Here is a 26,079-nt window from a genome sequence, read left to right as displayed (position 1 = left end):
TTAATTACACAACTGCTCACCCGTCCATTCCGAATATGTACATTTACAGTAATGTGTTCAATCAGGAATCAGGCTGGCCTATTAATATTTACCAAAGGTCAGCTGAAGGCCACTTTTCCAAGTCCTTAAATCATTGGCACTCGTCCGTGTCAACCCGATCGGGATCAGGAGCCCTCCATGCATTTGAGGATTTTCAACTGGATTATAGAGCATGATTCTTCCAGATGGCTCGGCCTGCGGTTTCACGTACCTCTTGAAACAGACTGACCTCCACCTCCCAGGCTGCTGAACTAGTGATGGGTGCTACCAAAACTGGTCTGATGGTGGTATGTGGACCACCTGCTGGTATGCGGACCACTGGCTTTAAGATTAAGGGACTTTGATCTCAGCAGCACCTTTCCTGGCTGTGGGCATCAATATGTCAAGGACACTTGCTCACACTGAGCACTGGTCTTTGAGGGCTGTTTTGCTGATGATCATTTAGACGCCATGATGGCCTGAAATGAGTTTGACTTGGGAATACCAAATACTAACCTCCTTTTGTTTATTTTAAAGTTAGTTCATTGCATTGTATCCTTATTGGAGCTGACATTGGTAGGAACACATCTAACTCACTGATTTTAGCACTTTATGGGACAAGAAGAAATGACAAACTGACTGTCAATTTGCCTGAAGAGTTATAATGCTGGATATACTGCTGAGGCACTTGTGCTCAAACTGACTCATGCCATCAAGAAAGACCTCTGTCATATCGTTGGTATTTAAATGTATTTATCTCTTTAAAGTTCCAAACTCAGTTTTGCAGAATTCCATCCTTCTGTACTTTTCTGTGGGAGTTCAGCTATTTCCATCTCGAAATATGAGTCCTTAATGGATTTTTCATCCCAAATCACTGTGAAACAATTTTTTTTTGATAGGTCAGAGATTTACTTTCACGCAGTTAGGCAGCTTGCACCTGGTCAGCGCTTAATTTGATTCTCACTGAGATCACTAGGGAACTCACTCCAGGCCTATTAATTGCATTGTGGTTTGTGTTTTTTCAAGACTGTTTTAGTTATCCGTGGCAGTCCATCCGACATCCTCAGAATCAGTCTGACTGCTGGATTACAATACCAGCCGCTGGAGCGCAGAGGTCAGGGGGTGGATGACCACCGCCTCCAACAGGATCAAAGATTCCGTCAGGACAGCGGTCGGATTCCTAATCCTACAATGGGGGTGGTTCCTGCACAGGCATCACCGTAGGGATTAAGATATCACTTTATGACTGCCTTTTCATGGCAGTCCCACTGCCATGAAAAGGCGGCGGGAAAGGGACTTTTTGGTCCCCAAGCAGGGCCCCAGTCCCCATAGGCCACTGCTAAGTTACCTGGGGGATACAAGTAGTGCCCCACATCCATGAACTGTGTGCCAGGCACCATATGGTATCTTGCTTGCGGTACATGGATGTGTATGAACTGCCTTTTTCCACAACGGCCTGTGCTGCGGCACTTTTCCTGAGCTGCAGCACAAGCAGCAGTAGAAAAATCTTTATATGGCGGGTGGGACCGCCGACTCCTTGTCAGCCAGTCCCATTCCAGCTGCGGCGATCGTACTTAGGCACCAATTTATAACTTAGTGAGTATATACATTTATGTCCAAACTTTTCTGCACGCCACTGTTAAACCTGAAAAGACCCTGGTATCAGTGCTACAGAAAATGCAGTACTTCCCTAACTTAAAACGCACATTTTTAATTATGCATATCTAGGGCTAGGAAACAGGCATGAGTGTTTGTTTGTTGAATATCATACATTTGTGCTTGATCCTTAAAACAGTCACAAATTACATCTGCTTAGGAAAGTGTTGTGAATACCTCAATCAACGTAACTTGGGATCACTAGTAGATCCGTCTTATGCTAGTTTTAAATTTTGGATTTCTTCGTAAATTAAACCATATAGTCGTCAGAATGCATACTTTTTAATACATTCTTTTGAGCTAATGAGCCATTTGGTAGGTTTCCATAGATACATGGTAAATCTTGGCACATTTATTTCCATGTTTATTCCCAGCATTATGTTTTCAAAGTTTGACACTCCGGGCTAAGAAAGTCACCATCTCCTTCAGCAATTAGATTTGTGTGCATGTGTAGGAGCCCACATAGCAACCAACTATGACTGCTTTTTTTTAACTGTTTCAAGTTACAACAATAATAACAGCCAGAGATTAGAAGCACCTGGCATTGGGAGGGGAAGAAGATGGGATGGCCATCATTATTCTAAAATATATATATATACCTAGATCAAGAGGCATCTCTTTAATAGAAGAAAAGCAGGACTAGGTACTCACATCCATGAAGCTATTTTGTGCTCTAAAGGGTAACCTCGTTAAAGTTCAGTTCCCCAGTCTTTGTAACTACCCACTGTATGAGATCGAAGATCGGGAAGGAAGCCAGCTTTTGCCCCTCACCCTGTCAATCAATCAATCAATCAATCATAGCATTTATAAAGCGCACTACTCACCTGTGAGGGTCTCAAGGCGCGTGGGGGGGGGGGGGGGGATGCTGCACCTGCTCAAAAAGCCAGGTCTTGAGGAGTCTTCTGGAGGTCAGTAGGTCTTGGGTCTGCCGTAGGTGGATGGGGAGGGTGTTCCAAGTCTTGTCTTCCCAGAGATTAAGTCACTGGCTGTTAAAATGTACATATGATTGTCCACTAAGAAATTAAGTAAGTATATGCATTCCTCTTCAGTACAACATCCACTCCCTGGAGGAGGTGCAATAGAAAGAAACTAGCGTCTAGAATATATTGTAAAAGAGATTCAAACTGCATGTGGCAGCATTAAAACATGTAAAAGTAGTGAGTGTAATGGATTTTGCAGATCACCCCTATTTAGCAACCTTTGGAAATCCACCCCTTTGTCTTTCAGTCAGATTAAAATAATGAATTTTATAATTTGGGGAGTAAGAAATATGTATCCCTTGGGGTTACATGTTCTGCAAATTGTGGACCCATAGACCAGGTCGGGTGTATTGCTTCTGATTTTGTGTGGACCAGGGGCTGTAGTGCCTCTTAACTTCTGCATGTGGCTTTAGAAGTTCATACTAGGGACATTTCTATGACAACTGTAGTTTATCTCCCACAGTATACTTGTAGAAATAATATGGACTTGTTTAACATGTCTGGTTTGAGAGAATTCTACATCTAACACTAATCACATTATGTCTGCACAGCTAAAAGGCTGTTAAAAGCAGAAGTCAAGTTATTTTTACTTCGGATATTTTCTGCAATGATTTTGGTTGTACATAGTAATGGTTGGACTGCTCTTGCTTTTCAGACACCTGTGTGCGCTATTTAAAGGTCATAAGCAAATGTGTTTTCTATTTTTGAGTCGCTGCACTTGTGTCCTGTTTCTCTTCCTCTTACAAGTCTTCTGTGTGTTTAATGTGCTACTCATTGTTTCACTGCTTCTTGTTTTGATTGGTGGGTCAGAGGATCTGAGGTAAAGGGTTACATGATTATTTTACTCTCAGGCGTGGCCCTTGTAGATGTTAAAATGGACCACAGCCCTTCACCGATTCGATTTTTTGTATCGATCCAAATACTGTTACATGCGAACAGTAGCTTGCATGGTCGGTTTATTGCAATACCCTCTGTAATTGCTCGATATTGTAGTCACAAGATTCGTGATGTCATTAACATGCTGCATGCCGGCTGTAACTGTGACTGAAGTTTCCCCTTCCTTCATTGGATGCGCTATATCCCGAATACATCAAATCAATAAAAAGATTCAAATAAAAGACATTTTGATCCAAATACTGTTCGAGTGCCTGGACTCGAAACTATTTTTATTAAAAGAAAGTGGAGGCATACTCTTGAGCAAAGAAATGACATACCTTTTCATTTGTGCTGTAATTCTACCAAAATGTTTCCATAATAGATACTGACTGCAGGGGGGTGTGAGGTTTCTCCTTTTGGATCTTTTGGTCTCCTTTGCTCAAACCCATCCGCTCTCTGGGATCCCATTGCATTGCATGTATCTCCAGATTTGCAACGTACAATACTTAATTTTTCGCTCATCTTCCTTGTAGATTTTCAATATACGTCTTTGGGCTACCTACATACTAAACACCTCGAGGCTTCTTACCCCTTTCCTTAGAAACGTTTGCACAAACTTGCTGCTGCCAATTAGGGTGACTGGTCCCTGAGTGTTCTAACCCCCACCCCTGCCCACAGCACCAAGAGTCATCAAAGATTGTACCCCTTGTGAGAAGTTGGCCTGGCATATGATGTCCACTAGTTCTAGTGGGCACCTTGCACCAGTCTAATCAACCCTTATTGATGGTGGTTGTAAAGTCAACCTTATAGAAAGCTATCCTAGTGGTAGCATGGACCAGCAGTCATCAGGCTAAGACTTCAGAGAGCATATTAAGCAAGTTGTTTTACCAATTATAATCCCTTGAGTACCAAAAGAAAGGACACCACACAAGGTATATATCAAATACATATGTATTTATTCTAAACACAACCCCTCTGCACTCTTTATGAGGTCAGAGGTAAAAGTACAATACAAGTTACTCAATTAGCATACGATAAGTAGCCCAGTATACGTTATGCCCTAGGGGCCTCACAAACTATATACTAAAATAGTGGTATAAGAACCACGTGAGAGTTAGAAAGCAGGCCTGGGGCCTGTGAAATCGCTGGGCTACTCTAAACAACCAAAGGTTAGGAAGTAGGAGGCCCACGGGAGACACGTGCAGTGTCTAAACACATTGACTTTCTATGGGACACAAACAAGTTACAAATTTACAATTTAAGGACACTTCCGGATGGACTGCGATGGAGCCCTTTTAAACTAGGACACTTCGAGAGTCCTGACCCACGGGAGAACCGGAGTACTCGTGTTACCTCACCCAGGGAAGCCGGGTGCATAGGTGTCTTTTCGTGTCGGGTTTGGTCGTTGTTTTCAATGGAGAGCTGCAAAGAAGTGCTGCATCCGACCAGAAGAAAAGTGTCCGGGTGGATCGAAGATCTGTAGAACCTTGAAAGCAGAAGGGACAGAGTCTGGGTCATTTGCCAGTGACCAGGGCGGCGATAGAAAGATTTTAGGTGAAGATGTGAAGTTTGTCTCTTCAGCCATGAGGACCAGGAGGCGTCGATGATGACAAGGAGCTGGATTCGAGCTGTCCCACGAAGGATCTATTTGACTGCGGTTTCGATACCCGGACTGCACCCAACAAGCCTTGGCAAACGCAACCCACGCAGGATGTCGAGATTGGCTTCGGTGCAGACCAGCAAGGTCTAAGGAACTTCTCCTTTGTAGGGAAGTTGGAGCAAGCCTGGAGCAACCAGGAAAGAAAGTTAGATTCAAAAGAAAGTCTTCGGGGGGCCCACTAGCCAACGGACTAGGAACCGCAAAGACGCGTCAAGCTGAAATGCAAAGGCGGGGCCCACGGGTCACTTGTGGAGTGAGGGTCTCTGAGCTTTGGTGCAAATGGTGCTCGGGTCTGGGGCTTCAAGCACCCCAATGCACGACTTCGAGTTACATCGAGAAGTGAACTGCTGAAATTGTACAGACGGGTCCGAGGAGGCTCGTTGAGGTGGGAGAACGCTTGCCTGCTACTGGGACGCCCACGCACCTGACCGCCACACACCGCTGGTTCCTCCCTGCCGGGACGCGAGAAGCAACAGCGCCGCAGGTAGCAGGAACTAGCATTCCCAGGGGGCACCGCTATCGCGCATAGGAGCGCGTCATCATCTTGCGCCACGCGGCGCTACAAAGCGTCCCCACGCCCGACCAGAGGGGCGAACTGCTGAAATTGTACAGACGGGTCCGAGGAGGCTCGTTGAGGTGGGAGAACGCTTGCCTGCTACTGGGACGCCCACGCACCTGACCGCCACACACCGCTGGTTCCTCCCTGCCGGGACGCGAGAAGCAACAGCGCCGCAGGTAGCAGGAACTAGCATTCCCAGGGGGCACCGCTATCGCGCATAGGAGCGCGTCATCATCTTGCGCCAGGCGGCGCTACAAAGCGGCCCCACGCCCGACCAGAGGGGCGAACTGCTGAAATTGTACAGACGGGTCCGAGGAGGCTCGTTGAGGTGGGAGAACGCTTGCCTGCTACTGGGACGCCCACGCACCTGACCGCCACACACCGCTGGTTCCTCCCTGCCGGGACGCGAGAAGCAACAGCGCCGCAGGTAGCAGGAACTAGCATTCCCAGGGGGCACCGCTATCGCGCATAGGAGCGCGTCATCATCTTGCGCCAGGCGGCGCTACAAAGCGGCCCCACGCCCGCAACGCGGGACGCGAGCGGGACGCCCGGGGCGAAGCCCGGGCAAAGGGCGGGCCCTCTACGGCCCTCAAAGGCCGGAATAGGCTGGGCTGGGCCCGAAGTCCTGGCCAAATTCCTGAGTAAGTACACCTACTCTTATACTCGCTAACACCCCTAAATTGTTTGATGGCTACGGCTGTTGCTAGCGCTGCCACTACTGGCTTGGAGAAATTTGGAAACACACTAAACAGAACACTGGAGGACTATTTTCCAAAGGCTGCTCCCGAGGGCAACAAAGACCTATTACTTGCTGAGAAGCGGGCGGATAGGCGTCGCTCAATCGAACGCATTAAAAATAGGACATTGTCTGAGCCCATTTATTCTGTTACATTGGATAACGACACAAACAACATTGTTATTGATAATGTTTCACCAACCGCTAGCGTGCCCCTATTGCTTAAGGAATGCCTAGCACCCGCTTGTTCACCAACGCTATCTTCGGCTGAGTCGCAGAATGAGGGTTTAGATCTCCCTAGTACACCTAATCCCGCCGTAAATTTGATTTCACCTACAATTAGGCCGGGAAAGGTAGTACGTGGGAAACCCCAGAAGATTTTGGCAAATAAAGTATATGGGCCCCCACCTCCTAAAAAGAGGCGGACAAAAATGAACACAAGTAAGCCCAAGGGTAGCTACCTGGACTTTGGTAAGAAGACCAGCCTTGCCTCTACTACGTCTCCGGAAAAACAAGCCAATAAGCAAACAACGGCAAATGTTATAACTCTGCCAGAACTTACAACACCTCCTTCCCCATTAACCACATTGCCAGATATTGTTTGTTCTCCAATGGAAGAAGGCCCGCGGGCAATCTGTCCGAAGAACTTACTGGACAATATTGAAATGATTGTGCGAACTTACGTGTTAGCTCTAGCTGACAGACTAAAGGGAGTGGAATCACGGTTGGGGAGGATAGAGATGGACCTGGTAGCTATTGGGCAATTGGAAAGGCCACTTAGACCCCAGAATGCAATACGGTCCCAAAAAGATCCACATACAATGTGTATTTCTTCTTCTATTGAAAGAGTAATTCCAAAAACTACTAACCCTACTATTGATAGCAATCTAGCAGCAGCTAATGTGGCTGCCCCTACCCATCCAACAACAGGTGCCCATTCTGTTAGTAAACCGCCCAAAATCACTGACTCAAAACAAATTCAACCTACCAAAAGTAGATCTACTACAATACCAAAACCTAAGGACACCCTAGTTAATATCCAACCCAGGGAAACAACTATATTTCCAAATAGCCAGCCCAGAATTGAAGAGAAAGAGGTTGGTCATGTAAGAGGGGGTCAGGGAAGAATACCACCTATAGAACTCCCACCTGAGGCACTACCATATGTAGTGGTGCTTACCGGGGTTCCTGAGTTGACAATTGGAAAGCGGGAGGGTTACCTTCAGTTAAAGAACAAGATCATGCACTGGTTGTCATTGTACAGACCTAAAGCTAACGGCGTTAATGGCGAAATAGTTCATGTGCGCCGTCTGTCTTGGCTGGGTGGCAGAACAAAAGATATAGGGGGTGACATCGTAGTTGTAAATTTCAGGGACAAGAAGGCGGTCCAATATATTTTGAATTGGCCCTACGGCAACGAAAATAATTGCATAGTGCCACGCCCATTAACTTATTTTTATCCAAGATCAATTGTATTACCCCCGCAATATGCAACTAGCTTTAACCCCTTTAATACACAATTTTCGAATCTGGAAGTAGCTAGGAATCCTGCTTACTTGCACCACCTTGCTCCACCCCCCTTCTTTCACGGGTGGAACACTGTACCAAATAGCCACAACCAAAGAGGGAATGGTAACATGTCCAATCTCATCCCATTTACTCCCTTGGAACTAACAAATAGGTTTGAGGCATTCAGTGATTTGGAAGAGTGCGATTGATGTTTAAAGAGCATGGAAGATAATGGGGGTACCGAAAATGTTGCATGTATTCGGGGGTGTATTGTGGAAAATGAAATAAGTTGTTTGAGGCCAGGTCCATACACTGCCGTTATTTGTGATCAAACAACTAATAATAGACTGTTTGTTGCATCTCCTGTGGTGTCCCCTGGGACAAATAAGGGTACATTCATGCCACCACTTGTCCGGAGCCAAAGCAGTGATGTTGGGGGGGACAGTAAATGTGCCATGTACTTCGGGACATAACCATTGGAAAGAAGGTGACAGTAGACCTAGGGAGGATAAATGCCTAGTTGTTATAGGCCCAGATGAAGTGACTGGGAGGCAAATAGCGGGTGTACCTACAGTGCCCCATGATACGAGTGAGGGATCCTCCCTATTTCCACTCGTCTCGTGGAACACCGCGGGGGTGCGCGCAAAATTAAATGATCCTGATTGGAACGCGTACATAAATACTTTTGACATCTGTGTGTTGCAGGAAACTTGGGCAACAGTACAACTGCATAGGGTTGGCTACAAAACTTACCAAATAGAGGCTGTCCCTTCCTTGAGATGAGAGGTCGAGCATCTGGAGGCCTCTTAGTGTGGGTCAATGTTTCCATTAAATTAGCTATTAAAATGATTAACACCGACTCTTTAGACATTCTTTGTCTGGAAATAACAACAGGGGATAATAGGGCGTTCTATTTATTTAATGTTTATAACAGTCCCCAATCATCCCACAAGGAATCTATGTGCATAGGGAAGCTGGAGTTGCTCATGGATTCACTAAAAACAGGGTCAGGTGTTATACTGTGTGGAGACTTGAACTGTAATTTTGAGCCAATTTCAGGGATAGCCACATTGTTTGAGGAGGAGGATAACGCCAATGCAATACCCGCCCTGAATGAGAATTGCATGGTTGCTGGAACAGCATTGGCGCTACAAATCACACGGTTCCTGACCTCACATGGCCTGAGAGCATGTAATGGCCGTATGCCTTCAGACAGCCCTAAAGCCCCTACATGTAAGAGAGGCAATTATGGCAGTAAAATAGATTACGTTATTGTCTCCCTCGATCTCTGGCCTTTTACAGTGGACCTAAAAGTCAAAGAAAGGTATGAAAGTGACCACTACCCTCTAGAAATGAGCTTTCTATTAAGTATGGTTAGGGAGCATGACAATATGGAGGGAGGTCATAGTACAGCAACTTCATCTATTAGTGATAATATTGTCCTTAGTAATAATCGTAGGACGGTCAAATGGGCATTTGTCCTAGAAAAAGAGGATTTATTAGCTAATATTTTTCGCATCTTTGCAGATAGACTGGACGAATATTGTCCCCTTAGCTGCACTCACAAAGAATTTTTTGATCTACATAAATCCCTTTTCAGCCAATTATTAGAAATTCTTACAAAAAAACCTAAAAGAGGTGCAGGTAGGACTAATGCAAAATCTGTAGGCAAACCGTGGTATAACAAGGAATGCCGCCTTGCCAAAACTGCACTGATTAATGCTGTTAAAGGGGAAAGTCCACCAAAAGTTAGAGAGAAAAGAAAGGCTTATAACAAAATAATATTAAGAGCTAAATCCGCATGGGATGAGGAACTGTGGCTCAATATGTTAACAGCCGCTAAAAATAAGGATCAGAAATATTTCTGGGAATTGGCAGCTAAGGAAAATAAACCAGAGAAAGGTTCTAGAGAGGTTTACTTGGATGAAGATACTTGGGTCAAGCACTTTTCGTTACTGTATGCGGCCAAAACCTCGACGGAGGCCGAAAACGGTGTACCCCCGCTTACACTACCAGCTAACACTCATCAGGTAGTGTTTACTCTAAAAGAAACAGAGGCAGCAATCACCTCAATTAAGAAAGGGAAGGCGCCAGGGCTTGATAGAATCCCCGGCGACCTGTATTTGTACAATATTGATGTCTGGGCACCCTATCTAAATCATTTATTTAACATAGTCACGGCTAGTGAGCACATTCCAGATACTTGGAATGGTGCAGAAATCATCACTATTTTTAAAAAAGGGGATCGCGGTGATCCAGCTAATTACCGCCCCATTAGTCTTCTAGACATTACGCAAAAAATATATGCTAGGCATATTTTAAATAGAATAAATTCATGGTTGGAGGAGGAGGCAATTTTATCCAAATATCAGGCGGGATTCCGAAGTAAAACAAGTACAATTGATCAAGTACTTAGACTATGCTGCTTGTATTGGAAGTATGTCATCATTCGCAAAGGTCACTTGTATGTGACCTTTGTTGATCTGCGAGCAGCATTTGATCTCATCCCACGAGATCTACTTTGGGCAACCCTGAATAGGCAAGGCCTGCCTGGCGATTTATTAAAACTTGTAATAGGATTGCATCGGGAAAATTATGCCAAGGTTAGGTGGGGCCCAAATGGGGAACTCACAGACCCGATTCCGATAAAAAGGGGAGTGCGACAGGGCTGTGTCCTGGCCCCTACTCTATTCTCCCTCTACGTAAATGATATTGCAACCTATATGGAAAATTGTGACAATGATTCTCCTCGATTGGGAGGGGAACGAGTTGCGTCCCTTCTCTTCGCGGATGATACAATTCTAATATCACAAACGCCACGTGGACTACAGATCCTATTAGACAGGTTCCAACAGTACTGTTTCAATAAAGGATTAGAAATTAACATAAAAAAAACAAAATATATGGCACTGAACCCGCATAAAACTTTTAAAAAGAATTTAATGTTAAATGGGCAAAGATTAGATTATGAGCACAGTTTTACCTACCTGGGGGTCCTGATGGACTCTGCAATGGGGTGGGGCCCACAATTGGAAAAAGCTAAATTGGTGTTTAAACAAAATTGTTTCCCAATAACTCAGAGATATAACAAAAGTGTGAACAAAGCAGTTACTCCTGCGATAGAGCTCTTTAGATACAAGGTTCAATCTGCTTCTTTGTATGGGGCAGAAATTTGGGGACCAGTATGTAAAAAATCTTTTGAAATACTGGAAAATAAATTTGTCAGGGGTTTATTAAAAGTTCCAATCAGTACTCCCCTGATACCCCTATTCCTAGACCTTAATATTAAACACACTGATCAGCACGCTGCATTGAGACCATTGCTGATGTGGGTCAGATTATGGACAACCTTGGAACTATCGGACTATAGAAATGGGTTGAAGGAAGTATTAGAATTGGATAGAGATAATAAGATTTTCTGGTTCAAGCATGTAAAAAATTGGCTTACCAAGCTCGGATTATCGCACTTCTGGAACAAGCCTGAATCTCTAAACCTAAATTCTAAAAAAATTGTAAAACTAAGCTTCTGGTCATTTGTGAGTTATGAATGTGTGTATTCAAGAACCCATGGCCCCCTTACTGAAAAATTTCTTATGGCAAAAAATACGGCTCTATTCGAACAATTTCTAGATGAAATTCAACCTCCGCTGGCAAAATCTTTATATCTAAAATTTAGGTATGGAACGTTGAGGATAAAAGTAACTGAAAAAAGATGGGGGAAGATCGATAAAGAACATTGTACTCTGTGCACCAATAATCATAGGGAGGACATTTTCCACATATTGTTTTTTTGTCCTAGTTATGACAAAGCAAGGAAAAAGTGGATAGTCCCCCTGTGCCGTAATATTGGCTCTATTTCCCACAGGGAAGCTGGTAGAATCCTAAGTACGGACACCAGCCAAGTTATCGTGTTCGGTATTAGCAAATTTCTATTGTCCACTTATTTTGTTAGAAAGAAATTATCTCTTTCCTTCTAAACTAAGAAAACTGTTATTTAGACTCCCCGGAACCATGAACAAGCAAATGCATTATATTTTAATTCTGGTTGTAGATTTAACCTACTGTTTAATGTCTTTTTAACTTTTCTACTTTTTTAAAATTTTTAAATATTTATTTGATACTGTGTCAAACTGAGTAAAAATGATGTGCTTTTTTGATGAAATACTAGCCAACGTGTTAAAATCGATGAAATGTAAAGGGAGCCTTAGAATGAATGTTACATTATCGTATAGTATATTATGAAATTCATATTTTAGTGTTATCTTTTATGTTGCAATGCAACGAAATAAAGATTGAATTGATTGATTGAGTGCAGCTTGCAAAATGCAGGATGTACAGGAGTTCCGGTCCCACGTCTCTCGTGTCCACCACGGGTCTCAACTTTGCTGTGAGCGAAGGTTGGGGTCAGATGTCTGGAAGTCCGTGTCCTGTGTCGCTGATTCCTCTGGATCCGGCGGGACCCTCGAAAATGCAGACCGGTAAAGTTGCTGTTGGTGCCTGTTTGAACAGGGTGGTCACTCCTTGACCAGAAGGTCAAAATGGAATGTCGAAGGTCCAGGATATATGTTTCAAAGTTTCACCCAGGGTAATCTAAAGTCCTAGTGACTGGGTTCCTATACTTATACTAAGTTTAGGGGCTGGACTACCCTTAAGGTCCCGCCTATGGGTGGACCTGGGAAGGGGGTGGTTACACCGCTTTCCCTTTGTCCAGTTTCGCACCAGAGCTGGGGCAGAGTGCCCCAGCAACCGGTTTGAACTGGGAAATGCATGGAGCACCTTGTGTGCCCCAGGCAGTGTCTGGAAAGCATTCACTGAATGCAGCCCTCCCTGCCCCAATACACAAAAGCCTGTCTGGGGAGGTGCCAGCACCTCCTTGGACAGGAAACCTATTGTCCAGGCCTCCCCTGCCAGAGTTTCGTCCAGCAACAGGAGGTCAGACTCGTGTCTGTGGCAGCAGCATCCATTTTGTGATGCTGAGGCTTTGTTTAACTTTAACCGGGTAAACCAGTAACTACATGTCTTTTCTCTCTAGAAGGGTGGAATGTTACCTCCGCCACCAGAACTGGCGGGGGGGGGGGATAGTATTCCAAAGTGTTTGACACCTTGCACAACATGTTTTGATAAAGCCAAACCAAAGTTAGCATTAACCGCGAGGATTATAATGCACTTAAGAGTATATGGTATGGCTAAATCATAGAACAGCTGTTAGGAGATGGTTCCGAAAGCTGCAGAGGGGCTCAGCTCATGCTAGGGCACCTTCTCACATACAACCAAGCACTCTGCCTCCAGGATTGTTAAGGTCTGACATAGGAGTGACTTATAGGTGTATATGTGTCTATATGTATATATAGATATAGACATACTATATCTAAGTAAGGGGTGGTTACACCACCATACCCAGGCTGTGTGAACAGACCTGTGGTGTCAGTTTGGAAGGCAAACCAGGGGTGGCACAATACATGCTGCAGCCCCTGGTAGGCCTAGGGTGCACCTATGCCCTGGGTACCTATGGTACACTATACAGGGGCTCACAAGGGTGACTCAGTAACCAACCTGGGATGTACCTAAAGTACATGGTATCAATGTAGAGAGAGAACAGCTAGGCTGTGGGCCTGATTAGCAGGGCCACAGCCAGACTAAAGTAAAAAAAACAGAGAATCACAGCAAAAAGTGGGGGTAACCATAGGAAGCAGACCCTACTCTGTCTCTTGTGATCTGTTTAGTGCATTGTTATTTCTAGCTAGCATCTTCTTGATCTTTAGTATGAGCGTTAGGAGAAGGTTGTGATTTACAGATGCCTCTTGTGATTTGAGGTCTCTTACTATAGTGAAACGTGTTGGAGGTAATTTGCTAATTCCGGTATTTACTTTTGAGTGAGCCTTTGTCAGCCATACTACTTTCTATCTCACTTCATTGGTTCTAATTGTTGGAAAAGAGGAACTTGCAGATGTATGTTTTGGACTCACCTCAGACTCCTTTCTACTTGCCAGTACTCCATTAATTACTGTACTGTGGGTATCGTGAAGTGTGAAGGTGGAAGAGAGAATGCATTAGCATATGTTTGGACAATCCTAGTATGAGGCATTAGTTCAGGAGTCGCCAACCTTGTCTGTAGTGAGAGCTACTTCTAAACGGTGAAAATCGTCATGAGCTACTGAAGGATAAGCAACTCGCGCATTGTTATCCGACACCCCCAAACCCAGCTTCATTGACTAAGCCTAATGTCCATAGAGCCAGATACTATGGTTTGAACAGATTACTTTGGCTAGGGAAACCATGGCAGGTCTGCCATGAGTGTCAGTGACATTATGGTCTTTTGGCATGTATGAACATGGGTGCGTATGAATGGAATATATGTGTATGGGTGACTGAGAACCTGTATCATATGTAGTTGTGACACAGGACATATCTTTCGCCATATGTAGCTAGGTTACATGTATTACACAAACATACAACCATTTTTGTAAATAGAAGACATTTAAAGTGCTGAAAAATGTTCTGCAAAAATATCCATAATTTGGAATATTTTTCTGCACTTTAAATTTCTACCACTTAAAATAATGGGTGTATTGTTCAGTTATAAATAAACACTGTGTCTACCAGCCTCTGGGAGCAAGATGCCTACTGTGTGTAAAGGTGACACTTTTGTTTAAATGGGAGGAATTTATAGTGATGAAAAATGCTTCATGAAACATTAAGACGTAATTGGCTTAGGCCTAGATGTATCAAGCCGTTTGCGAATCGCAAAGGCCGAAATTAGCAGAATTTCGGCCTTTGCGAATCGCAAACGGTTTATTTGCATGTTTTGGCATGCATGAAAAATTTGCAAATTAAGGGATCTCAAAAATTTGCGATTCCTTATTTTGCCATAGGATTTAAGGAATCGCAATTTTGCGATTCCTTAAATGCTATGTATGTAGCATTTTTGAATTGCGATTTTTGGTTAAGAAATCGCAAATTACCACCAACTTGTAGTTGATGGTAATATGCGATTTCTTTAAAAAATGCACAATTTGGCATAATTGAAGGTGGCATGTGACGCACACACATGCCCATAGGGCATGTATGTGCGCCATATGCACACACATGTACATTTCAGGGGTGCAGCAGGGTGTCCTTGAGACACCCCTGCACCCTTGAAATCATTCTCAATTTGCGATTCTTAAATTGGGAATCGCAAATTGAGATTAATTTCACAATCATGCATGGGAAATTATTCCTTAATTGCGAATTCGCAATTTGCGAATTCGCAAATAAGGAAGATTAAGAAATCCCTAAAAAATAGCGATTTTTTACATACATCCCATTTTGCGATTTCTAAATAGCGATTCCTTAAAAATCGCTATTAAGAAATCGCAAAAGGGAACAATGATACATCTGCCCCTAAATGCTTAATTGAAAGTGTGAAAAATATTAAGACTTAGGGCCTGATTACGAGTCTGGCAGTCCTCTGACTGCCAGAATCATGGTGACATGGCGAATGTGGTCTAGCCACCGCTGCACCAACGGTCTGACTACCAAATTACGACTTTGGCGGTCGGACCACCATTGCACCGCTGCAGCTGCCAAGGAACCACCATTCCTGCCAAGTCTCAGCTTTGTAATCATACTCCCCTCCCCCGGAACGAAAGACTTTGATTTCCTGAAAGCTGCTTGGTTGGGTCATGGGAATAATGCAGCTGGCTCACTAGTTAAAATCGTTTATGGTCTGAACTATGAGGGTAACCTCTGTGCCTCATTTTTGAATAATGAAAACATTCTTGGCAAATAGTTTTTCTTTGGTTTGTTTTGTACCGGTCCAAGACTTTTGCTCCTACCAGTATAATACGAATACCTACAGCCGTCCATTTTAATCATGGCCCCAGTTCAAAGAACCTAAGTCCTTCTGGTGACAGGGCTGCTTTGAATACTCATATTTCTTTTAAAGTAACCGCTTCAGATCTCCAGGACACTCAATCAAGAGTAATAAAGTGGTGCCGAGATGAAAGGCTGGCACAGGAAGTAGCTCACCTTGCCTCTGACCACCAGCTCGACTTCAAGATCCAACTACAAACGCTTTAAATGTGACAACTTTAATATCCACTATTGAAGCTAGAACAACTGTGATTGCTGGCACCAGACTTGCTTCTCAATGAATCCTGATTAAACTAGTTAAAATGTACTCCCTCCAACTACAGGGCCTGAAAAGAGTCCTAAATTTGTATTCTTTGGTCACCATCTCCACATCTGGTCGTTCTTGGATGTGATACCAGTTTCAAGGGCTCCCTCTCCGGAATCAACCCTGATTCTCCTTATCTGTGGTCACCATGGTAGGCACAGAAAGTAACATCAAAAGTTGATAAGGCAGACATCCTAATGTATCAATGCTGTCATGGGGAAGTGTGATCAGCACAAGGTTATCTAGAGTCGCCACAGGAGCCAGGCGAGTTCAGATTGAGGTGTACTTACACATACATGGCCTCATCTTTGAGACAAGGTTATAATACTACCAGGATCAATCAGGTAGCTGCACCTGCTGGAGGAGGAGCCACATACCTATCCCAGACTGACCTTCATGCCCCTCAGCGGCCTGCGTAGTTGCGGATACTCTGCTACTTGGTGCGGTGTCGACAGGATGATACTACATTTAACAGCAGACCTGCCTGCTCTGCGACAGTGGATTGAAAAGGCAGGGCCAATGTGCAACCCGATTGAGAAGAAACAATTGTGCTTAACTGCTGCAGCAAATGCAAAAACAACAGTTGATGGACAGAATGCTAATCAATGTCATACATTCACCCCAGTACAGATATCTGGGCCTAAATCCATCGTTTTTTTGCACTCCACACCACCCCAGTTCAGACATGGCCATATGCAAATCAGCCTTGACCCTGTGCCTCATGGGAACAGTCCAGCCCGAACTGCCAAGCCATGTCTTCCCTGGACCGGAATCAAGCATCCTAGGGCCGGTTTCTGGCTATCAGCCGTCATCAGCTAGGATAGCTTGACTCCAGTGGTGTGCAAAATAACGATGGATTAAACCCAGATCTGTGACTGGGGGTGAATGTTTTGCCATTTTGCAACATTCCGTCCATCATCTGTTGTGTTTTGCTGTTCACCCTATGTGGGAAGGGTATGCCCAGACGTGGGTCCCATGCTCACGACGCCACTGGAGTCAAGCTATCCTGGCTGAAGACGGCTGATAGCCCGAAACCGGTCCTAGGATGCTTGATTCTGGGCCAGGGAAGACATGGCTTGGCAGTTTGGTCTGGACTGTTCCCATGAGGCACAGGGTCAAGACTGATTTGCATATTGCCATGTCTAAACTGGGGTGGCTTGGTGAGCAAAATAACGATGGATTAAACCCAGATCTGTGACTGGAGGTGAATGTTTTGCCATTGTGCAACATTCCGTCCATCATCTGTTGTGTTTTGCTGTTCACCCTATGTGGGAAGGGTATGCCCAAACGTGGGTCCCGTGCTCACTACGCCACTGGAGTCAAGCTATCCTGGCTGAAGACGGCTGATAGCCCGAAACCGGTCCTAGGATGCTTGATTCTGGTCCAGGGAAGACATGGCTTGGCAGTTCGGTCTGGACTGTTCCCATGAGGCACAGGGTCAAGACTGATTTGCATATGGCCATGTCTGAACTGGGGTGGCTTGGTGAGCAAAATAACGATGGATTAAACCCAGATCTGTGACTGGGGGTGAATGTTTTGCCATTGTGCAACATTCCGTCCATCATCTGTTGTGTTTTGCTGTTCACCCTATGTCGGAAGGGTATGCCCAGACGTGGGTCCCGTGCTCACGACGCCACTGGAGTCAAGCTATCCTGGCTGAAGACGGCTGATAGCCCGAAACCGGTCCTAGGATGCTTGATTCTGGGCCAGGGAAGACATGGCTTGGCAGTTCGGTCTGGAGTGTTCCCATGAGGCACAGGGTCAAGACTGATTTGCATATTGCCATGTCTGAACTGGGGTGGCTTGGTGAGCAAAATAATGATGGATTAACCCCAGATCTGTGACTGAATGTTTTGCCATTGTGCAACATTCCGTCCATCATCTGTTGCGTTTTGCTGTTCACCCTATGTGGGAAGGGTATGACCAGACTTGGGTCCCGTGCTCACTACGCCACTGGAGTCAAGCTATCCTGGCTGAAGACGGCTGATAGCCCGAAACCGGTCCTAGGATGCTTGATTCTGGTCCAGGGAAGACATGGCTTGGCAGTTCGGTCTCACTGTTCCCATGAGGCATAGGGTCAAGACTGATTTGCATATGGCCATGTCTGAACTGGGGTGGCTTGGTGAGCAAAATAACGATGGATTAAACCCAGATCTGTGACTGGGGGTGAATGTTTTGCCATTTTGCAACATTCCGTCCATCATCTGTTGTGTTTTGCTGTTCACCCTATGTGGGAAGGGTATGCCCAGGCGTGGGTCACGTGCTCACTACGCCACTGGAGTTAAGCTATCCTGGCTGAAGACGGCTGATAGCCCGAAACCGGTCCTAGGATGCTTGATTCTGGTCCAGGGAAGACATGGCTTGGCAGTTCGGTCGGGACTGTTCTCATGAGGCACAGGGTCAAGACTGATTTGCATATGGCCATGTCTGAACTGGGGTGGCTTGGTGAGCAAAATAACGATGGATTAAACCCAGATCTGTGACTGGGGGTAAGTGTTTTGCCATTGTGCAACATTCCGTCCATCATCTGTTGTGTTTTGCTGTTCAACCTATGTGGCAAGGGTATGCCCAGACGTGGGTCCCATGCTCATTACGCCACTGGAGTCAAGCTATCCTGGCTGAAGACGGCTGATAGCCCGAAACCGGTCCTAGGATGCTTGATTCTGGTCCCGGGAAGACATGGCTTGGCAGTTCGGTCTGGACTGTTTCCATGAGGCACAGGGTCAAGACTGATTTGCATATGGCCATGTCTGAACTGGGTGGCTTGGTGAGCAAAATAACATTGTGCAACATTCCGTCCATCATCTGTTGTGTTTTGCTAACTGCTGCAGCAAGGCATTGGGTGGAGAAAGGGCAACAGTGTAGCACACAGGGCCTGGGTCACCGGGTTGCATCCAGATCTAGCTCCACTTAACCCCTCATTCACTTTATTCAGACCACTAGGGGGCACGCTGGCTGACTTCTTCGCATTCGCTCAACTGGGTGGGGAGAACCACTTGAGAGGTGGGATTCCCTGAAAGGCACACACTAAAGCTGTTGAGGTTGGCCAAGCAGTCCATCCTTAAATAGATCTTGTCTGCCGAATCAATCAAGGTACAGTGTTGGCTAGACCATCCCCAAGCAGACTTCATTGCCTGGGATGTTTAATTTAAGTCCCTGTGCCTACTCTATAGGAAGTCTGGCTTTTAGACAGGCACCTCAAAGAAAGGTAAAGGACAGAAACAGGCCCAGGGTATACTGGCCAGGGCCTTTGCATCGCACATGAATAACAAATTAATGACTAGCAGTTCCCGAACACCTTGTCTCTACTAATCTGGAGGAATGCCACTAGCCTTTCTTGTATTGCACGCACACAGGGTGATAGAAGAGAAACATTCAAGTAAATATATCCAACTTCTGGCAGCGCTTGCTGGGCTTGAAGCTTCAATTAAACCTTCATCTGTACTTCTGGTCAGCTCTGAGCAGGCCACCCTACCCGGGATGTTTTTCTTCAGAAAACCTGTCTGTTCTCTGTGAAGCCTGGATCCTGGACAGGCTGACCAGGCAGGGGCAGAAAGCAGCTGGGGGCGCAGACCAGACTGGCTTGGGTCCTTTCAGAGCGCCTGAAGAATGATCAGGCAAATGACAGGTCCCAAGCATCTTGTCCTTAGTAATATGGAGGAATGCTACAAGACATTCTTGTAATCCGTATGCACCAGGTTACAGAGGGGGCATTCGATCGAATGTATCTGACCTCTGGGAGTCCTAGCTGGGCTTGACGCTTCAAATGAGCCCTCAAAGGGATTTCCGGGTAGATCGGAATTCTGAACACTGAGTCTCGCCCACAATTGACATGTTTTGTTGCTATATTTTAAATACCAAACTTCACCAGTGACATTGGTATGACACACTTTGCACCACCCATATGGGTGTGGTAAGTGTCTCACAGGCTTAATTTCGCACACACCTAATTATAATTTTGCACATCCCTAGTCTGTTTTTCTTTCATGTGCTATCATTGTCTCTCTGCTACCGTTTTCATCTCACTCCCCCTCTCCTTATATCAATCTTACTGTATATGTTTGTCTAACTTTCTGTGAGTCTTTAATTTACCTTTTCCCGTCTTGGTCTTTCGGTGTCTTTTTTTTTTCTTTTTTTTCATGTTCTCTCCTTTCTCATGATCTTTCTCAGGCCGGTTTCCCAAGAGCCACGAGAAACAAGGTAATTGCTTGCCCTATCTCTTTCACCCTTTTTGGCAGTGAGCGTATCCCTGTGCTGATCCATACAGGTCTTCGCTCTGTTGCGTTTATACAGTAGCTGACTGCATCCTTCCATGCACACGTTCTGCATTATCCATTTTGATATGATAAACACGTTGCGTTGCCGTTTATTAAGCCCTCCTCCAAAAGATACGGTTGGTTCCTGGTGCTTGGCCAAGGCACTGTCACGTGAACGTGATCGAGTCTGTTGCAAGAGTGGGATTTTCTTTCTCAAACGTGCAACAGATGGTGTGTTCCTTCGCCTCCTTGCTGCTCCCCCAGCCTTCCGTTCCGTGGTGAGGGAGGGATGGTTGGGTAAGAGCTCGACTCATGCACGTTAGATGAAATATTGATGATTTTTTAGAAAGTAAAAATGAAATGTCACTTTGTAAAGGAATTCATAAACTTTAGTTGTAATATTATATTTTTCGAAAAAATATCACATTCTAAAGGACAGCAACGTAGCATGTGATTTAAAGTCACACTTGCAGAGTTTATGGGGTCTCGTAAGAATTTATGGGAAAACGAGCTGCAAATAGTTCCTTTTGAAGAGTGAGCGAGTAAAATGTTCAAAGTAGATGAGATGTAAAGACATTCTCTCAAGAGGGCGAGACTGTTCCCAAGGGGTGTTTAAGCAAATCTATTGAAACTGTGCATTGTAAAGCACTCTGGAAAGGAATTTTAAACACTTAGATGGAGTCTTTTTTGCTGTTACCCCACCTTTCTTGCAGAAATATTAGGAGACTTTGTACCACATGGTGTATTTAAAATAAAAAAAAATTCGATTAGTAACATTGATCCTCAATGAATAGGATTACAATGATATTTCACAGGGGAGGTTGAAGGTGCTGTACCATGAAAGTCTTAACAGGTGTTGAAACAAATACAGTGCTTGCTTTGTAAAATAAATCATTAAATACAAATGTTTTAAAACAAAAGTGCAGCGATCCGAAGATTTCCACCTCCAGTGCTGCAGAATGACAGTTTCCGAATACCAAGGCTGCCCAGACTCTTGCTTCCACCTCGTTCCTCTTCCTACACTTCTTGTCTTATAAGCTACCTCTTGCAGTTTTTTTTTCTATCTTCATTTTTCCATTTGTCACTTTGTCCTCCATCTTTATCTTCCTCCTTTCAGCCTTATCTGCATTGCTCTCTAATTTGTTTAATGATGAATAATATGTCCAGGCCCCCCAAAAAGAGTACCAGCGATCACCCACAGCTACCATTGGCATAAAGTAAGACCTGTTCAGAATTCTGCAAGTTTGCACTTTACACATGCACACTGTATGGGCCTACTATTTCCTTCAAATTACAGTGGCTCACCAACAACGGAAGCGGTGTGTTAGGGGAAAGTGCTTAGTTTGAAAATTAACTAAAATACGTGCAGGTGCCTAAAGTCTTCTTAGAAGCCCGCCACTTGCACTGCAGAACGTCAAGGTTGCCAAATGCCAACCCTGGCTAGTTTTGATTCCACCTCACGCCTCTTTCTACCATCAACCTACACTTGCTGTCTCTAACTCAATCGTGCAGGTTCTTTTTGGTCCTTGCTTTCTCATTTTATCGCTGTGTCCTGTAGCTTTCTACACCCTTAATTCTCCCTTTGCTGCCTTTCACTCCCTTGATCTGGATAAAAGTCTGACGATGAAAAAAATAAGTCTTGGCCCCCAAAAATGAGGTTCAGTGCCCACTACCTGCAACCACCCGTACAAATTAACAACTGAATGAATACATTTTTTTAATCCCACTAGATCAATAAAATTGGTGAAAACTATATAGGAGTTAATAACAATGTTATGGCTTTATAGGGTTGTTGCTTCTGCCTCAATTCTTTTTTGGAAAAGGTCTATTAAATGGTGCATTTAATGCCCACTGGGCCAGTAACATCAATCAAAATAGGATATGGTTTTATACAAGTGTACTGGTGTGAGTTCACAAGTGGTATCTAAAAGGACCAATAAGTAACCTTAGGATGCTGTACCAATGAAGTTTTAAAGGGTGGAGATCCTTGGTGGTCCAATAGTTCACATTTTAATCCATCAGAGCAATCTTGCCAAAGAAGGACCCATTTCCAATGGTGGCGATCAGCCCTGCTGCCAGTACTCCATACATGCCAAGCCATGCCTACCCTCCACTGACTTACAGTGCAATGCTGAATCATAGTATGGTGGAAGAGGTGTGGCGCCGCGGCTAGGGCGACTGACACCGGAATCTGGGGATCACGGTTCGATCCCCGGCACCGGCGGCAGATTAGCCCAGCACCATGTGACTCTGGGCAATAGCTTGCTTAATCTTCCCGACGGCCCCAGCGCCTAGAGACCCTTAAGGGTGATGGTGCGCTTTACAAAATGTGGATTAATATTATTATTATTATTATTATTATAGTATCCTTTCATCCGCACACTGCGACTGAATCTGCATACTGCACGTGACAAATTTTCATGATGCTGCAGCAAGGGACACACTTGCTGTTTTCTCAATGATCCTGTAATGCACATTTGCAATAACGTTGATATCTGCAAAGTTTCCACACTTATGCAACACTGCATGTATTTGCACAGTGTCGTAATGAAGCCATAATGCACATTTAGATATGTTTCCACAATGACGCAATAAACAGTAATGCTCACATTTTAGTTAAATTACTTTTATTTACACCTCCTAAGGAAAATAAGGCATTACATCTAAACCAAGGGATTAAGGCAGTTGTCCAGGCAATGGTTATCACATATATGGATAAAGGCATCTCAGTCCTAGAGGGGATTTCAAATCCTCCATAACCTCCTAGGAAGTGGTGCTCCATTCTATTGGTTGCCGATGGGGGGCGGTCAGCAAGTTTGACCCCAGGAGCCCCTGTCTAGCTTTCACTCAGTTTACTCCTCACGAATATTGTTTGCCGTAGGTTGTTTGACCGTTATGGCTTTTCATCTGAACAAATACATTTATTGCCCTTTACAGAAAACACACCAAAAACGCACTGTACTAAACTTCAAGTATCCAATCACAAGTAGAGAACTTGGGGAAGGAATTCATTCTTCAAGTCCAGATCTCCCTCAGCAGAGGACACTGTAAGCAAGCTAAACTGATAGCCACCTTAACAGAAGATGGGCTTCACTCTTAAGATCTCAACCGAAGAAAACAGTGTCTTCCTTAGAAGAGAGACTGGAGATGTTGTGATTGGGGGTTAGAGGGGCTGAATGTTTCGCAGATGTGGATATTGGATAAAACCTGACATCATAGGTGGGGGGCTGGGGGACAATGAGAAAAGAGACCCCCATCCCTGCACAGAATGCTGCCATTATTTCAAAGCGGTCCCTGTTCCATTCGTGGGCAATAGGGGTTTTATAAAACACATGGTCATTCTGTGAAGACGCTGGGGTTTATTGGACCGTTGCCTCCTCCACCCAATGCCAGCAGTCCACCTTCACAAGATGGAAGCTTTCCCTTTGCGAACTGGTACCACCCTGTTTTGGGAGTCGGTACTTATCAATGGTTTGCAACTGCAATTGTGGTTGACACCTTGATAAGTGTCCCAGACTTCACAACCACCGTGGCTCAGTCGAATCCAGTTACGCCCAAACATTCCTACCCTGGCACCCCTCACTAGCTCTCTGTAGCACACAGTGGCTTGGAGGGGAATCTGTGTGTGTCTCTCTCACACAGGTTCACATCCAGTGAGTCCACTAACACTTGTATAAGTCCGAGGCTGATAATTAATCAATTGTTACAATGATATATATATCTATCTATATATATATATATATATATATATATATACATATATATATATATATATATATATATATATATATATATATATATATATCATTACAATAATTATTTGCACAGCAATACTTTTCTGTGAATTGCCATTATTAGCAGAGTTTCATGCACATTTCGATTTTAGTGTTAACTTTTCGCAAAATAATTCTTTGATATGCCAACATAATATAACAGATTCCCTTTAGCCTCAAGACTTCCAATGTTAAACCGCCTCTGCATCTATGGCAACTTGTTGTTGAAATAATCCTTGATGTATAAGCTCTGCAGAAGCTGTGCATAGTACAAACAATAACCAACTGTGTAAATCCTTGTGTTCCCTTTGCAGGAAGGAAATATTTACCAGATCTCGAGCCTGGTTACATTTGTTGATATCTCAGCACCTGCACAGCCTGGTTACAAAGCGCAGCCGACCATTGATGCCAAGTTACCGTTTGATTTCTTCTATCCATTCGTGTAAAGTAAATATTGTATCATGACGGACACAGTGGCCCCTTTCTTTCTCCCCCGCTCTGTACATATTTGGACTTGCAATGTCCTGCCTGTAAATAGATAAAGCACTGTCTCCGTGACACGCGATTGTAATGAGCTACAGCACTCTACTCATATTTTCTTGAGTCTGCATATAAATAAAAAAATAAATTAAAAAAATAAAATTAAACTGATAATTAAAATATATGTGGATAACACATGAATATCATATCTGTGTCACATGCCCACCCGTTAGCCCATGTGTCGCTCAGGTTTATAGTTTTGGAAAAGGGAATGTGCTCAACCGAACCTCTCACCCAACCAAGCCATAAACATGGTCAGTGGAAGGATTTGAGTCCCCCCCCCCCCCCACCCCCCAAGCAAAGTGAGGTTGAGGTTGTGCCAACCTCTGTCTTGAAAATGAGGACACTTGGGCAATCGTCGGTATAAGCAACCGTGGTTCTTACAGGCATATTTTGGTATCACATTCAATGTCTTTTTGGAGGCTGCTGTCAGTCCTCGCGAGATGATAAATCATATCATAACACAACACAACATCTTATAGCCCAGTTCAAACAATTGATGGCTTCTTTATAAATATTCATCTATATTATACATTTATAGTGGTCAAGAATGAAAAATGGTGCAGTGCATGTGAGGAGTGACAGGGGTAAAATATTGATGTCAACTCACATCCTTAGTCAACTTTGCAGTATAATGCATTGAAAAAGAGACAAGGGTATAAAGACATACTTAACTGCAGTATGTGTTACAAATCATGGATATACAGGCCAACTACATGTATCCTCAACGTTTGACCAAACAAGCAAAATTAGTAGATTAATGTAACGGTTGGATCTTCATCAAGGCAAAAGACAAGGGAAGTACCCTCCAATGTCTGCAATATGCTGCCAGTGAGACAAGACAATGAAAAGATTGAATTGCTCTGAGCTTGACCTTGCAATCAGGAAAGGTGTCATAGTATCCCCCCAAGTATCCAACAAGTTGCAGCAGCGTGGTAGTTCTACTTCAATCTAAGGCGCACATCAGCGGCCAAATGATCCCACATTAACCGTGTTGTTGCTGTATGGAGCGAGCTGCAATCTCAATCATAGCGCTGGTCCTTGTCATGAAACATCTTATAATTAACCATGCTAAAACACAGGAGCAGCATCCCGGTAGCACAGAACATAGAGCAGTGGAACATTTTCACACCGCTGCGTGACACCAAAACCAACTACCTCATCTTCAGCAAGTTAATCAAACCTGATCTTCTTACCGAACCGTAATAGCAAAAAATGGTCAACAAGAAAAGCCACTTCAGGTAGATTTCAATCCCATAGATTGAACAGAGAACCATCAACATTGCTGCTTCCCTTACCACCTGACGAGAACTTTCCCGCAGTCAAGATGGACATTCCAGACCTCAATCCTGCTACTG

General features: G+C 44.3%; 1 protein-coding gene across 1 annotated transcript in view; it reads left to right on the top strand.

Moving 5' to 3' along the window:
- Window positions 1-24,823, top strand: part of TCTN1 (tectonic family member 1) — a 242,824-nt gene extending 218,001 nt beyond the window's left edge. The window contains exon 14 of the mRNA XM_078667480.1: window positions 24,496-24,823. Within this exon, the coding sequence (XP_078523606.1) occupies window positions 24,496-24,627 (132 nt within the window). The 3' untranslated portion in view covers window positions 24,628-24,823. The remainder of the gene's footprint in view (window positions 1-24,495) is intronic.
- Window positions 24,824-26,079: the final 1,256 nt, after the last annotated feature.

The sequence above is a fragment of the Lissotriton helveticus genome, chromosome 11, assembly GCF_964261635.1.
Source record: "Lissotriton helveticus chromosome 11, aLisHel1.1, whole genome shotgun sequence".
Lineage (NCBI taxonomy): Eukaryota > Metazoa > Chordata > Amphibia > Caudata > Salamandridae > Lissotriton > Lissotriton helveticus.
The sequence above is the reverse complement of the archived record's forward strand: the minus strand, read 5'-3'. Positions and strand labels throughout refer to the sequence as shown.